Source organism: Cervus elaphus, chromosome 5 (assembly GCF_910594005.1).
Source record: "Cervus elaphus chromosome 5, mCerEla1.1, whole genome shotgun sequence".
Classification (NCBI taxonomy): domain Eukaryota; kingdom Metazoa; phylum Chordata; class Mammalia; order Artiodactyla; family Cervidae; genus Cervus; species Cervus elaphus.
In genome coordinates this window covers 91,745,984-91,763,739 of record NC_057819.1, presented here as the reverse complement: position 1 = coordinate 91,763,739, position 17,756 = coordinate 91,745,984, and the positions used below count along the sequence as shown (strand labels likewise).

General features: G+C 38.7%; 1 protein-coding gene across 2 annotated transcripts; it reads right to left on the bottom strand.

Moving 5' to 3' along the window:
* Window positions 1–1,271: 1,271 nt before the first annotated feature.
* On the bottom strand, window positions 1,272–17,345 carry WSB1 (WD repeat and SOCS box containing 1). Of its 2 annotated transcripts, XM_043903127.1 has the most exons (9): window positions 16,995–17,345; window positions 11,565–11,733; window positions 9,665–9,933; window positions 8,109–8,240; window positions 6,485–6,585; window positions 4,051–4,223; window positions 3,475–3,588; window positions 2,642–2,749; window positions 1,272–2,401 (listed from the first exon to the last, which is right to left on the bottom strand). In XM_043903127.1, the coding sequence occupies exons 1-9, from the start codon at window positions 17,032–17,034 to the stop codon at window positions 2,242–2,244; spliced, it is 1,266 nt and encodes a 421-aa protein (XP_043759062.1). In that variant the 5' UTR covers window positions 17,035–17,345; the 3' UTR covers window positions 1,272–2,241. The 2 variants fall into 2 exon arrangements, with proteins under 2 accessions (XP_043759062.1, XP_043759064.1); XM_043903129.1 differs by lacking the exons at window positions 1,272–2,401; window positions 2,642–2,749; window positions 3,475–3,588; window positions 4,051–4,223 and adding an exon at window positions 4,496–5,597 and having other exon boundaries at window positions 16,995–17,336.
* Between the last annotated feature and the right edge of the window lie 411 nt (window positions 17,346–17,756).

Here is a 17,756-nt window from a genome sequence, read left to right as displayed (position 1 = left end):
ACTTGCCCAATTCTGTGAAAAGAAAAAAAATATACATATATGTATGTTTAGTCGCTCAGTCATGTCCAACTCTTTTGTAACCCTTTGGACTCTAGCTGGCCAGGCTCCTCTGTCCGTGGGCTTTTCCAGGCAAGAATACTGGAGTGGGTTGCCATTTCCTACTCCAAAGCAGAGGTTTTATGAAGCAAAATGAAAACAGAAAAAAATCATAAGAGGTTTAAAGATAAGCCTATTAGCAGCCCTGTATGTCAGTTGCTCAGTCATGTCTGACTCTTTGCAACCCCATGGGCTATAGCCTGCCAGGCTCCTTTATCCAAGGAATTTTCGAGGCAAAATTACTGGAGTGGGTAGCCATTCCCTTCTCCAGGGGATCTTCCCGACCCAGGGATCGAACATGGGTCAACAGCATGGCAGGTAGGTTCTTTACTGTCTGAGCCACCAGAGAAGCCCATTCGTTCCCCTAAAAGATCATAATTTTCTATTGCTCAGTAATTATTTTAAAGTAAGCATTTCTACAATGGTTCTCCAAGAACCAACCAAGTAAAACTGACTGCATTCATGAAGCATTAGTTCTCAAGTAGTGCCCTATTAAAGGGAGTGGAAAAAGTTGGCTTAAAACTCATTATTCAGAAAACTAAGATCATGGCATCTGGTCCCATTACTTCATGGCAAATAGATGGGGAAGCAATTGAAACAGCAATTGAAATCACTGCAGATAGTGACTGAAGCCATGAAATTAAAAGACGCTTGCTCCTATGACCAACCTAGACAGCATGTTAAAAAGCAGAGACATTACTTTACCAACAAAGGTCCGTCTAGTCAAAGTTATGGTTTTCCATACATATGGAGTCATGTATGGATGTGAGAGTTGGACTATAAAGATAGCTGAGAACTGAAGAATTGATGCTTTTTGAACTGTGGTGTTGGAGAAGACTCTTGAGTCCCTTGGACTGCAAGGAGATCCAGCCAGTCCATCCTAAAAGAGATCAGTCGAGTGTTCATTGGAAGGACTGATGTTGAAGCTGAAACTCCAATACTTTGGCCACCTGATGCGAAGAGCTGACTCACTGGAAAAGACCCTGATGCTGGGAAAGATTGAAGGTGGGAAGACAAGGGGATGACAGAGGATGAGTAGGCTCTGTAGTCCATGGGGTCACAAAGAGTCAGACACAACTGAGCGACTGAACTGAATGCTCTATAGTTGTGCAATTTCATTACTCTTGTTAAATTTGCTTGTGGTAGTGCTTCCAACATATTTAAGAAACATTTGCGATAGTTTTAAGTCTTTAATTAGAAAACTCAACAAAAATATATATTTTACATTAACTCATACATTCTTAATATCTGCAGGTATGATAAATAACAGAAGGCAAAAGCAGACATACTGTATTGCTTCTCTTTGGCAAGTCACCAGTATTATCCTCTGCAGAAACATAGGATATATGTATAAAATAAACAAAACAAAACAAATCCCCACCACAGTCATAATTGTCCCTTAGTACAAACAACAAAATATTTAGCAATAATACAGTAAATGGATTTTTTCAAATTGACTAAAATTTATAGTACTTTATTTATACCACAGGGGTTAAAGTAGCAAGCTGCTTTCCAAAATTAAGGCCCGCAGCAAGTTGGGGGGGGGGGCGGGGGGGGGGGCACTCCTTTTTCCTGGTTATATCCTATTTTTTAATTTAATAATGTCACATTCAAACTCTACCTCTCAGATGCCACTCCTAACAAAAGCAAAATCCTTCCCTAGACAGAAGCTGTGTTTTACTTGCAGGTCAGTTGTCTGACTACCCCCCAACCAAATACACATTTTGTATGGTGCAATTCAGCTGTCTTAAGTTAGTATTTACCATCTAACTCAGTGTTACAGAATAATAAAAAGTTACTTCCACTTTACAGCAAAGATATATATTGCGGCTCTACTGAAGCAACATATACATGCTGAAACTAAGAATTAGAAAAGCAAAAGGGTCCATTCAACACATAGCAGCCTATATCTAAATATATACATGTATGTATATGTTTTCACAGTTAAATTTTAGAAAAAAATTTACATTTGATATGTTCAGAAATGTTTCTAAGGTCTATAAATAATATTTTAAAAGCTCAACTGATCAAAATGCAATACAAGAATGTATAAAATTAAATAAATCTCCTAAACCTTGAAGTCAGTAAAGCTTGAGGTTTGTGTAAAGTGTGTTCAGTCCCTAATACTAGGGAAGGCAGCATCCTCTAAACACGGTAGGAGAGAAACTCTAAAACTTTGGAAGGAACTGGCAGCTCCTGGACTTCTTGGGTGGGCATCACTCTCCGGATTGACATGCGGCATAAATGTTGAAGGCTAGGGACATGCCTTGGAGTTGCCCAAAAATACACACTTCCATCATGTGTCCTAAACAGAAACAAACAAAAATCACAGGCTCAGTCACACAAATCCATGTATTTCATCATCCCACAGTTCAAAACAATTACCACCAAGGCTGTGAGTTAGAGCCACAAATTGCACATTAAAACCTGATTAAGGAGACCTGCAATAGTATTATAAAGAGCCCTTACGGAATTTACTGGGTAACATACAGGTTGCTTTGACTAAAGCCAACTTAAATTGCCTCTTAAGAGAAAAATCACTTACCCAGCAGCTAAAACACTGCCATCAGTAGAAAAGGCACAGCAAAGACCATTGCTCAAAGGTGCAACTTGCACAGGATAATCCTCATCAATTCTCCAGAACCTCACCATTCTAGAAAGGAAATAAATTGTCCAATAATTATCTAGTTGGAAATTTAAGGTAAAAGCAACTTTTAAAATTCAGAAAGAAATGCCACTCTGTGCTAAGTCAGAACCTACCTAAACAAAAAGGAAAACAATGATTATTGGCAAATAACTCTGTGTTTCTTAACATTCTAGAAAGATTGTAATGAGTCACTTTCTAAATCAATGTGACCAAACTGCTTAGTGCCATATCCAGGAACATGGATAAAAGTATGGGAAAATGGAATGGCTGCATCTAGTTTCTGCTTCTTACCAAAAGCAGCACATTTCAGACACGTGACATTTCATCTTTACAGTCTCAATTTCAGCAGGTACTAATGACTTTTTACCATTTATTTCACTTTGAAAATGTCCTTGTTTCAACCTTTATATTACTAAAAGAAAACAAACAAACCAAACAAAAACCTGTCAGCTAAGCTAAAAAGCTAATTAAAAATGCACCTAGTTTGCCTGAACTAGTTAATAAAGAACACAGGAAAAGGCACTCATTACCTTCAGTTTACACAAATACTACTCAGGCCAATATTCTTTAAGACACACCAACATCTCCCAAAGTCTTGTCTAGATAAAAAGTCATTAAAACTCAAACTATAGAAAGATTTTTTCATCCTTAAGAATGTTTTTTATTAAGTAGAAGAATGAAAGGAAATCTTTCTAAAAGACAATATGTCAAGCTGTAATTCACACACTTACTTATCATCAGCAAGGCTTGCAATGTGCAGTCCATCATGACTAAACGATACAGATCGTACCCATCGGTCATTTGCTCCTCCAGCAAATATTGGAGTGGGTGGGGGAAACAGGTGCCTGAAATAAAAGACATGTTTTTAGGGCAAGTGAGTCACCTCAAGAAACAAAACTACCTTGGTACATCCAGTTTAAAGTGGCCTTCATGAACACAATTGAGAAGATGGAGCAGAGTTGATCTACCCACTTTAAATGAAGTAATTAAACCTAATTACTAATCTCCTTTTTAGAGTGGTTTAAGACTCTTAAGACTAAGTTTACGGCTCCCCAACACAAAACTCTAAATATAATTACCACTTCTACAGAGTCATGTCCTGTTAAGTAACAAGATCTGTATCAAGACAGTCAAGTTTATTGGTAGAATTTAAATGCATTATTAAAGGGCATAAATGATACCCAAATTTCAAATTACAATAGACTGTAAGTTTAGATGTCATGTTAATGATTCTGATCATCTCTGGAACCTCTTAAACTACACTGATAGTAGAGATGAATTACAGAAATAATGCATGCTGTACCCACCCAAATTCCATCAGAATGGCTCCAGTGTGTGGATCCCAGATATACACTCGAGTATCATAAGATGCCGTAGCCAGCAATGCTCCATCAGGAGAAAAGTCACAAGCTACAACATCATGGTGATGCCCTTCTAGTTTCCGTATCATGGTGTATTTATCCATATTCCAAAGGAAAACCTGCAAGAAAAGGCTCATGTTATAGCTTCATTCGGACATGCAAAGGACAAAATGGCACATCTTAAACTAAAACAGCTAAATTTAATTAAGATTATATTAAACATTATAAATTATGAATAATTAAAAGAATATGCTCAGTGTCATAGTCAGATTAAAATCAGTTTTTAAGTTAATTAAGGTAAACATGCAAATTCTATTTCAAATGTTTCTGTTAAATGTTAATTTAAAAATAAGCCTAAATACAAAAAAGGCAATGCAATTTAAGCACAAAATTATACTGAAATACATTTATTCCAAAAACTAATTAACTAAAATATACAAAAATAAATAGGGTTAAGTACTACAAACCCCCTTTTTTTTTATTTCCAGAAACTACCAAATTTTTAAAAAATATACAGACAGAAAATATAAGGTTAACAAATTGTTACTCCATTGGCATCTCCCTTTGAGATAATCACTTGTTTACAATAGGCTTGGGTCACCAACGTGAGCCTAGGAAGAGAAACAGATACTGCAAGCAAAGAGAATTTTTCACAGCCAAATGAAATTTCTTTGGCAAACAACAAGGATGTTAAACCACATTACAAAATGAAAATGCTAATTTACAAAAATAATACAATTAACATTTCTGTGAATCAAGATTTGCCAATCTTATTTTTCCCAAACCGACCACAATCATTAGTCATTTTAAGTATGAAACATTTAAGTTACTTTAGTACTAGTTCACATATAGTTTTAGATTCTAAAGATCAGTAGTTAGACTGTGCAGAATAGCTCTAAACAGGATTCCAATGTTTACTTCAGTCTGTTATATTAAACATCAGCTTAGAGGTTTGTAACAATCCTAATTCTTTAAACTCTCCTCTTGGAGTAAAGCAATCCTTTTTGCTACTTTTTTTCTGCACAGACACAATATATTATTTCCAAAGAAAATAAATACAAACTTTCAGTTGGATCAAAGACTTAAGGTATCTCTAGTATCACAATGAATTCCAAAAAATAGCACAGAGAAACCATTTGAAAGCCAATTACATTACACTAAATTGGTTTCACATGTTAAGACTCCCAATTCCACCAAACTGGAAGATCAATTACATCGGAGGAGTCAGTTGGTTTCACTGCGGGGGGAATTATTTTTAATTATTTTTAAAAAGAAAAAAGAAAGAAAGAAAAGCAGAAAGTGGACATCGACCAGCACCTGTGTACGTACAGTACACCTTGCAGCCGAATGCAAGGTTACTTCATCCTATGGTAAAGGTCGCCCCCAGCCCGGTAGCCAGAGATGCCACTCTTTCTGCCCAGCTAACACCATTGTGCGCCTGTGTGCGAGTGGTGCCAGCATAACCTCAATCACACCAATATTGCTGCCACCACCTGTGACAGGGAAAGCAAGAAGCATATGGAAAACACACAGCCTAAAATAGCAATGTCAACATCTAGCTTTGCTCTTCTTATGATTGTTAAAGAACTGAATATTTTTTTCCTAAACTGTCAACATTCGCAACTATCATTTTAACACACTTCTTGGCTAAATAAAATCCATTTTAACCAGACTCCCACCCCCATTAATTCAAAGTGTACTGTGATCATCACATTTATTTGGACTTCAACCATTTTCATAAATACCTGAAGCTAGTAAGATCTCTAACTATACTAACACAGAGCTAGTAGATAACTGACTAAAGGAGGGTCCATCAATAAGGAAAACTCTCTTAAGAGTCACTTTATACTTAATCTGTCTACAGGTATGCTATGCAAGACAGACCATATAAAATTTAGATGAAATTCACTCTAGGACATACATGACTGTTTTTTTATTCTTATTAGATTTTTAAGTTACTTTTTTTCAGTTAAATGTCCAGGACCAGCTGGGACTCAAAACTTTTTAAACAGCAAACTGGACCAAAAAAAAAAAATAGAACAACAGAGAAGAAAATAATTAGCAAGGGAATGTTTTAACATTTGGACTAGATCTCTTCTACAGCATATATACTTTCCTAGATCTTACAAAAAATAAAATTGCCATACCCCATATTTTACAAATATCATCTCTAACTAAAGCAATGCAATTTCTCACTTTATAATATAATCAATAGCTATATTTAATTTCCCTCATGCAAATTCTCCCCCATCATGAAATAAAACATTTAAGATATTTAAGACACCGAGCACAGACTTAATAGGTTACCAGATTTAAAATGATTTTGCATACATTATTACAATCCAATTCACAATAGATATACAGGAACTTTGACACATACTGCTTTACTGGCTCCCACTGAACACAGCATAGAAGAGTCAGGAGAGAATGCACAGCTGTACACCCAGTTCTGATGGCCCCGCAATACTTTCATCATGTTTCCTGAACAAAAAGAAAATATCTGTGTTAACCCTGGAATCTAATTCCAATGACTAGCATCTCAAAAATGGCAGAATCACAAACTTCTAAGGGGCAGGGATCTATAACACTACAGATCTATAACAGGGGTTGGCAATATACACCTGTTGCTTATTTTTGCACCTAAGTTTTACTGAAACACAAGCATGCCCATTGTTGGGGCAGCAGAGAAGGTAACTATGCAGAGATGCCTAGATAGTCACCATCTGGCCCTTTAAGAAAAGGTCAGCTGACTTTCTTAATTTTTTAAACTTTTGGGATCCCTTAACAGCTAAGCAATTATAGAATCGATAAATGTAGAAGAGGTGCCACATAGTTTGGTAATAGTGTATTGTTCTATCAGGTAATGGTTACTACCCATAAGCCGGAACAAGTCTCAAAATCAGGTAATGGTTACTACCCATAAACCGGAACAAGTCTCCAAATCTGAGGGCCTTGTTTCCTACTACACTCAATTTAAGCTGCTGCTGCTGCTAAGTCACTTCAGTCGTGTCCGACTCTGCGCGACCCCATAGATGGCAGCCCACCAGGCTCCCCTGTCCCTGGGATTCTCCAGGCAAGAATACTGGAGTGGGTTGCCATTCCTCCTCCAATGCGTGAAAATGGAAAGTGAAGTTGCTCAGTCGTGTCCAACTCATAGCGACTCCATCGACTGCAGCCCACCAGGCTCCTCCATCCATGGGATTTTCCAGGCAAGAGTACTGGAGTGGGGTGCCATTGCCTTCTCCGCAATTTAAGCTACACTTGTCTAAACAAGCCTGTCAACGTCCAGCTGGAGGCTGGTGGAGCACCAATGGATCTTAATATAAGGTTTTAGTCAAAGCTGTAAATTCTTTCACTGGAGGTTAAGAAGGGGGAAGAAATGCTTATCTCAGGTCCTCTCAAACAAGGTAGATTTCCCCAAAGCTTGGCACCACAATCACCAATGTTTCCAAAAAAGCTAAAACTTGACACTGAAATCCTTTTACTATATTGGTGGGTAAATCTCTTATTTTTATAATTTCTTACTTAACCTATCCCAGTTATGTTTATTATTTACATATTATAAATTCTGGCATATAAATCATGGTTGAATTTACATTTTATTAATTACTAAGAAGTATCTTTCATTACATCAAGATCTTCTTAAATTTTCACTAAGCAAACAGGAAATTGATAACTTCCCCAATATAAAGGAAATAAACCAACACAAACCAGTTCTAATAAAACGTTAAAACTGATACAGATTTTGTCCTTAAAGAGTTGATACAGATCTGTGTTGTTAGTTTCCGAGTAATAGCAGATTGTTCACTTAAGAGTAACTGCTGGCTCCTATCCCAGGTCACATTTACAGTTTGGTTTGATCTGCACAGAGAAAGGGGCCAAAGGACTAAGCAAAGCAAAGGGAATGATGAGCATGCCGCTTTTAATGTCCAATGTTTATAACACCTCTCAGTAACAATACCCAGAAACTAATTCTTTTCCACAGCCTAGAAAGACAGACATACCATCATCTTTCAGGTCCCACACTCTGAGAGTTTTGTCTCTTGAAGCTGACACCAGGATCAAGCTCCCATCTGGAGCAAAAGTTAAATCTCTGACCACTTCAGTATGATCTACCAAGTTAAGGAGGAGTTTTCCTAAATGCAATGGAAGGTCAGAGAGAGACAGTGTTAATAATTTTTACCAGCTTTCATATTTTAAAAAATCAGGTTTCTCATCATTAAAAAAAGGATAGAAATATATGGGTACCTCCTTTGTAAAATGACTTATTAGTGTGCTTTTACTATTATTTTTAGGTTCATTATTTATAATGTCTTAAAATGAATTCCAGAATACCAAAGCCTAAATTTATCAGAAAAATTAAAAGGGAATTTCTGAAATGTGAACAAACTCTTGGACCAAGTCAAGTTAATATCAAGAAAATCTGCATCACTTAAAATCTTTGTGGGACTTCCCTGGTGGCCCAGTGGCCAGGACTCCACACTCCAAATGCAGAGGGCCTGGGTCTGATCCCTGGTCAGGGAACAAGATGACCACAATTAAGACCCCATGCAGCCAAATAATTTTTTTTTAAAAAAGATCCTTTTATAGTGACAGCCTAAATTTTCAAACATAATCTCAATGAAAAAAAGTATTTATTCATCTACTATATGAGTTTTGTTTTTCTATGAAAAGTGATGTGCTTACCTTTTAAACTTTTCCCCAGAATTCAATCAAATTTACTGACTCATTATCTACACTCAATGTTAATAGTGCTTGATGTATTCTAATGTACATACTGTTTTAAAGCTCATTTTTAAAAATTTCTTAAGTTTTGGAGTATAGACTATCAGTCTAAAACTATACATTTTAGGTAGTGAAGAGCACATTTACTTTTTTGGGTGGGTGGGGGGGGGCTCGGATGGGGGCACCGCAGGCATGTCTCATGTTTTGTGAAATCTCAGTTCCCAGACCAGGGATCAAACCCATGCCCCTTGCAGGGAAGCACCCACCAAGCCCTAACTACTGGACTGCTAGTGAATTCCCAGGACATATTTACTTTTAACTGCCCAAAGAATTTAACTTCTCAACCTACCTAGTTAAACTTTAGATAAAATGTCATTAAAGCCTTCCAGAGGCTAGATAATGATTGCTGAAAACGAGATTTACCTTGAATGCCTCTAAGCTATTATATATTGAAAAAGTATATAAGAAAACATCTTGTAATTGGAGTCATAAAGTAAATTACTAGTTTATAAGTGATAATTAACTAAATGTTCCTTAGACATGCCCTTCCTACTATAATATTCTCTGAAAAGTGATCAAGCAATATGAACTCTATTTTCCTAAATTAAAACTATAAGCTCCCTCTTCCTTTCGTCCTTTTTCAGAAAAGAAAAAAAAAAAACTATAAGCTGCAGATGCTATTTAGGCCAATAAGGATTTATATAAAGACAGATTCAGAGGATCAATTCTTGCTTCTCCATAAGTTAAAATCCTCAAATCTCATTCTTCTAGTGTCTACAAGCTATGATTACATCATAAAATAATCGAGTTTGCTTTCAAGACTATGACTTCATACCTGTATATACATCCCATATTTTGATCCGTCCACTGTTTAACCCTGTGGCAAGGAGTAGCTGATCTTGTCCAAATCTGAATCGATGCCATTCTATATTTACACAGCGACTCTGTTTCTCTGGAACTGACGATCCAAAAGCAAGACTCCAGACTATATCGCCACAGTCTATAATATGTTCACGAGGCTTATTTTTCTGACCACCATCACTGTTTTGTCTTGATAATCTTAAATTACTTGAATTGGTGATATTCTTGGTGCCATGCAAGAGACTGGTGAAAAGAAAAGCCAGATTGACATCTAGTTATTATTTATTCTGGACTCCGGTGGATACTAAACAATAAGTGTGGGGTACTCTTTCTGCCCCCTTCTGATGTCTAATGTCAGAAGCTTTCTCTATCCCTTTTATACTTTAATAAACTCTATTGCACAAAAGCTCTGAGCAATCAAGCCTCGTCTCTGGCCCCAGATTGAATTCTCCTCTGGAGGCCAAGAATCCTGGCGTCTTTTTGTGGGTTCAGCAACAACCTTTCATCTTGGGGGCTCGACCAGGATTCTTCAGGACAAGAAATCCTGAGTCTGCTGTTTGATCCTCAAGACAATGCCTTCCTGTCCTGGGCTCACTCCTACGCTGCATTTCATAATTGTCTAACTGCTGGGTCTGCGGAGCACTCCCCTCTTCATCAGTGGAAGGCTTGCCATGGTGGACATCTCCACTTCAAGGAAAAGGCTTTCTCCAAGTCTGCAGATACCTTCAACAACAATCATATGTGATGCCTCTTCTTACATCTAACAACCTTAAGTTGGACTGATCTAACTATGGACATAATGTGACTTTTCATTTTAACTTTGTTTAATGATTATTTTGCCTTATGTCTGTTAACTGTATAATGGGGTTTTCTAACCGTCTAAAAGCTTTTAATTCACAAAACAAACAAACAAACAATAAGTGTTTGCTAAAATAACGTCCATATTATTATAGTAACACTGAGTAACAATAAAATCCTTATAGATGGGAAAGGGAAAATCTGCTATTAGCTATGTGGGCATGACCAAATAAATTCAGACTAAAATCCTCAGTGTCTAAGAAAAAGTTCAACAATAAAAAGCAATTTGTAATTTGGTCATCTCAAATGTGTTTCAATATATCCTTATGATGTAGAACCCTATATTAATTAGGACTCTTTTCATTAACCCAAAAGTATAAACAAGCAGAAAACAAAAAACTCTGAGAACAAAGATATTGTGAAGCTGACACCAGAAAACTGTCTAAACGCCGTAATAATCAGTAGTAATAAAGTAATAATGACATTAATGAATAAAACCATGAAGGTGAACTAGACAGAAAAGAAGGGAAAGATTTTAAATTCAGTGCACACATTTTAGAAACTACACTGTGTGCATGTGCTAGTTGCTCAGTAGTGTCTGACTCTTTGCAACCCCACGGACTATAGCCTGCTAGGGTCCTCTGTCCATGGAATTCTCCAGGCAAGAATACTGGGGTGGGTTGCCATTCCCTTCTCCAGGGGATCTTCCCGCCCCAGGGACTGAACTCAGGTCTCCTGCACTGCAGGCAGATCATTCACTGCCTGAGCCGCCAGGGGCTTCCCTGGTGGCTCACACACATTTTAGAAACTACACTATCAAAGCACAATTAATCTGCCTTTTACTATATGGAAAAGAAAAACACCAAACTATCTGAGAAAATATTCTGTAATATATAATTAAGGCTAGACAATTCTTTCCACAGATTTTCTAACAAATATATTCACCTTATGATCAAAACACATTTAAAACAGTCTTCTAAAGAAATAACATAAAACAACAAAATAATTTTACTAATCCACACAGAAAAAAGTAAATTCTACAGATAGATACAAAATACAAAAAAGAAGAGTCTTACAAGTTCTTCAGGCACTGGGACCACGGAACAAGCTTTACTGTGCGATGTCCTTGTGACCAGGCAAAGTACGAACCATCTGGGGCAAAAGCAACAGTCCAGTTTTCACGACCACATTTCTTGTCAAAAGGAGCTGCTGGAGCTAAAAGTTCACCTATAGTACGTGATCTCACTAAAAGAAGAAAGAAAAAATACAAGACACTGTATATAACAACAATGAATTTCAGACTGTATCCATATTACTTTGGCTTTCACTCAACTCCACTGACTTGTCCCCTTTTTTTATGCACCAAGTTCTGCATTCTACCCTCTGAGGGGAGACAGGCTGTGTGAAGACCCCTTGATGATAATAAACATCTTTATAAGTTCTGGCAAAGTGATTTTCCTAAAATTTCCCAAATCAAGAACTTTTAAAGAAAGTTTCAATTAAGGGGGAAAAAAAAAACTGGTCAAATAAAAATAATGATCTCTCAGGGCTAGCAATTACTGAAGTCCTGACTTTCACATAGCATTATGCTTTTTTTTTCTTTGATTTGGCTGTGCCAGATCTTAGTTGTACCATGTGAGATCTCCCACATTTGTTGAGACACGCGGAATCTAGTTCCCAGATTGAACCTGGGCCCCCTGCATTGGGAGCACAGTTTTAGCCACTGGACCACCAGGAAAGCCCCTGCCTTACGTTTTCTTCAAATTACTAACATTTAAAATGCAAGAAACCAAAGTTGCTCTACAGGAAAAGTATCTTTTCCAAACAGCAGCTTTCAAAAACCATAATAAACTGTATAGTATTATATCACTACTCAAAGGAAGCACTATTAAATGAATGGTCTAGTCAGACAAGAATATTCTTATCTTTTTCAGGTCACAAAAATCGAAAAATCCTCCAAACTAAAAGGGACTTAATTTAGTCCAGCCTCCCCAACCTGTACTTTAAAATGCATTATAGGGATTTCACTGGTGATATAGTGGCTAGGACTCCACACTTCCACTGCAGGGGGGCAGGTTCCCCTGGTTGGGAAACTAAGAGCTCACATGAGAAGTGGCACAGCCAAACAAGCAAAAAATAAAATAAAATGCATTATATTTGTGATTCTCAAATAGTGGTCCTCAAGCATCTTCTTAATGGGCCACCAAACTGATCCCCAAATGGAAGTAATTCTTTTGATTTTTTTAAAAATTCTTTTGGTTTTTACAGACAAAAAAAGTGGGACAATTTCATGTATTTTTATTTTTGTGCACATGCAAATGTGGCTGCCATTTCCTCAATTCTGGGAAAGGATCTTAAGTCTATCACCACTGCTGTCTTGGGTTTGTCTTGATTTCAAATTTTGCTACTCTCCCTTTTCAGTTATAAGTTACCTTCAGGTTAGTTTCCCTGTTATCTATTTTGTGGTTCGCTTTGTGGTCAACTCTGTAATTTTTATGTTTTGGGCTTAAACTTTCCAACAACATGGTCTACATATTGCAATTCAAATGAGAGCCACTGATACTCTTACTGCAAAAGCAGATACACTTATGCAAACCCCCAAAATGTACTCAGTGACACATCCAGTCTCAATGTATGCTTTGCCAACAGGGAGCGTAGCATCTGGCGTGCGACAGGGGCTCAGCAAACATTTATTGAACAAATATGAAAGCACATGTATAAATTCCCATTCTTAAATGATATAAATATTTCCTTGCCCAATTCTTTGCCACATTAAACAAATGAGATATGGTTTAAAAAGTAAAACAAAACTGAAATCTGTTTTCCTATAATATTCATAAATATAAATATGCACCTATTCTGGCATAGCTGAGATTATCAGACTATTTCCTTTTAATGACTCAAAATCTTCCTTCGTGCCACTCCGCCCACTCAGTCTTGTGTCTGATCAGAGAATAAGAGATCCTGTGCCCACATGACATTCATATATTGAAGACAGCCATGACATAAGTAACTAAATCTTTTCACCATGATAAAATCTGGTGAGTTTTCAATAATCACTTAGATTGCACTGTTTCAAGTCCATTCTCTACCTTCACCTTCATACTGTTCTGGATAAATTCCAGTTAATAATGGCCTTTAAAACAGTGGAAGTTTTTCAACTAAACACATTGCAGGTATGATTTAATCAAAGCAGATCTCCACCCAACCCCACCCCCCACTACCCCTTCCCCACTTATATCAAAACAGCAACAATTTCACTGGCAGGAACATGACTTTAATATACAATTCACAAACCAGTGACACTCGATGCCTGTAGAATGATTTTTTAAGCATACAAATGACAGCATTCCCTGGTAGCCTAGTGGTTAAGATTCTGGGCTTCCACTGCCATGGCCAGGGTTCAATCCCTGGTCAGGGGCTAGGGTCCCAAAAGCTGTGCAGCAGTCAGACAACACATACACAAATGATTTTAGAAAAGGCTTGCTGCTTCATGTCCCCCTCCATGTCTTCAAGCCCACAGTCTTATATCATCATTTCATTTATGTGTCTGGCCCCTCAATCTGCAACCTCCACCTATTTTTTTTTTTAAAGGGGGAGGACTTCTCTTTAACTACATCTATCTTTTAGAATCCACAAATTTTAAGAGAAAAAAAAATCAAAGTTCACAAATAAGGGACGCAAGTTCTAAAATTCAACTGAAAAAAATGCAAGCATTTTCTGAAAAAGAGAAATCCTCTGATTAAACTAGATGAATGTACTTATATTAACACCTGTCTCAAAAAATAGAGGACTGGCCCTTGCAGCCAACTTCAGAAACATCTGGTAAGTTAGACTAGAACTCAGTTCTCCTTTAGAAAGCATAAGCAGGACTAATTTTCCTACAAAAGACTCATTTTTAAAAAAAAATATGTATTCCAGGATCACTCTGTTATTTTCCTTCTTTAACTTTGGCCACAATCACAAAACTCCTCTTGCATAAAGGGTGATAACAAATTAACTAAAAAACTGGTTTAGACAGCAAAGACCACAAAATAATAAGCTAATCTACTCTTGAAAATGGAAAATATTTTCAATATATAAGTACACTTTTAAGAAATAGGGCCACCCTCAACAAATACTGCCAAATAAACACACTACACCATTACAAGTATTTAGTTAATAATTACTTTGTGTTTCTTTGCTTATTAACAAGACATATGATCATTGCATTTAACCAAATAATTTAAATGCTTACTGGTACAATATCATACACTAGCACAAACTTTATAATGAAGAAAAAAAATTACTTGAACTTTTATATATGACCTGCAACTGCTGAATGTTAGTATCCTAAGATACTATGATTTAACAACCTTGTATAAGGGAAAGGCTGCCTGCCATGGAACCTGGCCATAAGATACAACACTATACACATCATCTGAGTCACTGCTCAACCAAGCAAACCAGATTCAGCTCCTTCTTCACATTCCTCCCTGCAATTTCATAACCATAAAGGGAGGATCTGTGGCACAGCCTTGTGAAAGAGGGCTGTAGCTCTAGGCAGTAACTGCCTGTCATATAGACTTCTTTCATCAATCCTGGAATCTAGCCTCCTCTTTCAGTACTTACTTGAGAAACCAGCAACAGAGGTCCTTACTGATAGATACAAAGCTACAGAGGTTTTAACTTTGTATCCAAATGATATTTTTTTAAAGAAACAAAGAAACAAAAACTCAGACTTAAAAAAAGTTAACAAAAGGTGAAAGTTCTTTTAGATATTTGGCATCTAGTTAGTAACTTTACACTATAATCAGGAAATAACAGAGACTTAAACATGCAAATAATAATAATAATAATTTAAAAGGCTACTTAGTGGGTGGTTCCACCTCATGCTGGTATGCTAAGAAGCTCTGTCCAATCCATAGAAGAGAGGATTGGAAAGTTTTCAAAATGATTCAAGACGAAGTAAAATACAGATATAGGAAAGGCAAATCACTCATCCTCAGTGTCACTGTGAGTAGCAAAAAAAAAAAAAAACCCCACTGGACTGAGAATAAGAACGTTTTTGAGTTCCACAGTTTAACAACTGGACATGAATTTTGTCTTCTCTGTATGTTTAAAATAGTTATTAAAACCAGGGGTAAAGTCCCCTCCTAACCTGCCATTCAACCTTATGCGTAAGAGAACAAAACACCAGAATTCTAAGATAGCTGTCTCTAGATGCAAAATTTCACCCACATACAGGATAGAGGGCCTTTTGGCTACTTTAGCTCCCTTTCTCTAGAAAAACCTCCTCCAAATATTCAATAAAGGCACCAATTTAGTTGAATAACAAGGAAATGCAAATACTCTCTGCTCAGTAGCTACCTCCAATTTTCATTTAACACACAGTGGTGGGGAGATGCTAAATCTATTTCATTTTTTAAAGTAAAAACTGTATATCTGTAGATAAATGTATTATGATTATATATTACATATATACAGACATACATATATATATTTAGCTGCCCTGCGGGGCTTGCGGGACTTTAGTTCCCGACCAGGAATGCAACCCAGGGCTCACAATGAAAGCGCCCTGTCCTAGCCACTGGACCGCCAGGGAATTCCTCAAACTGCATACAATTAAACAACGTATATAATACGATAAGTTCAATGTTTACTAAACAGTCAACCCTCAACTTCCCTTAAAGTGCTTCCACTTTAAGGTATTTTACCTTAAGAAAGGATTTAGATAATGTAAGGTGCTTTCAAGTGAGTCATTGGGGTAGGTCCTAACGCAGGACCTTCAACATCTACTGGCCTGTCTTCAGCTTGGCCACTAAGCCAGTTTCTAGACAGCCTTTTCAAGAGTTCGCTCGTCTGTAAATCAGCTTTTCTCCGGTCACTCCACCCAACCAGCCTGCTCCTCCCTGCTCCTCAGTATATTAAAGATAACTGAGTCTCCTCCCCTGAGCTTGCTGCCTTGGAGCACCATACCATTTTTTAAAACACTTTTTCCAGGCTGATAACTGCATTCCTCTTTATAGTTGTTCGTACACACGAAGACCCACCCTTTAATAATAGCTCAGAACAGACAAGTATACTTTTCTCCATCGGAAACTTTTTTAAGAGCCCTCGATCTTTGCCCAGCTCTCCCCTGCCCACTCGACGCCCCGGTCTCTTAACCAAGAGAAATCCAAGAGAATGGCCCTGCTCAGACCGCCGGTGAAAAAACTAGGGTGGGGGGAACATGTCCGCTCCGGCCACACGATCCCTGCAGCTCTCGCCACTGGGCTCTCTGGTCCTCTTTGCCTCCTCTGCGCGCCGCCTCCCTCCTTGCCGAGCGCACAGTAGGCGCCGCTTCAATTCTGATCCCATTTACCCTCTGCGACACCCACCCGCAGGGTAGCTTCCTTCCTCTTCGCTCCAGGGCTCGAGCCCTGCTCACTGTTCTTCCTCAGACTCACCCTCCTCGGGGGAGTCCCTGCCTCTCCGCCGCCCCCGCGCGCTCTCCAGCACCCCTCACCCATCGTCCCATTCCTCACCGATCTCTTTCTCGTTGACCCTCGGGGGAAAGCTGGCCATCTATGGGATACCGTCTGATTCCGGGGGCGCGATGCGGACGCAACGACAGAGAAGCTAAAGGCGAGCGCCGAGGGGCGTGACGCGGGCTGGGTCCCTCCCGGTCCCAGGGACAGAGGGGAGGGGCGGGACGGTCGCGGAGGCTCCTGCCGACAGCCCCGGGAAAGCTCTGGGAGGCCTCTGACCGAACTACGGAGTCAAACACAGACAATAGATGCTGATCCCTTCCTCCCGCCTACGAAGGAAGACAATTCCCTCCACGCTGAAGAGAGCAAACGAGACACTGGAGACAAAATGGCGGGCGGCGCGGGGGATATCTGGAAGACGGGGGCGGGGTTATGACGTCATAAGGCCATTACCCCGCCTCTCGACGTTCGGGACGTGACGGCCTCGGCTCCGCGCCCCGCCCTCCCTCCGGGTGAGCGCGGGCGTTGTCCTGGGGACCCGACCGGTAGCCGGAAGAGCGCGGGGGCGGAGGAGGGGGAGTGGCCGCTGCCCCCGCCGAGGCCCCAAAAGCTAGGGTGGAGCCTACCGACTGCGTTTATCTGGGTCTGGATTTCCTGGCCCGGGTCCCAGCATGATATTATAAGTTGAAGCACCTTTGAAAAGGCAAACCGAGAATTGTATAATACATATTAGTCCACAGCGTAAAGATTGCATGAAATTTAAACTGACTGTACTGTAGGGAACAAAAAAGACATTTCAGGTTTCAGCTCGGTTTGGCC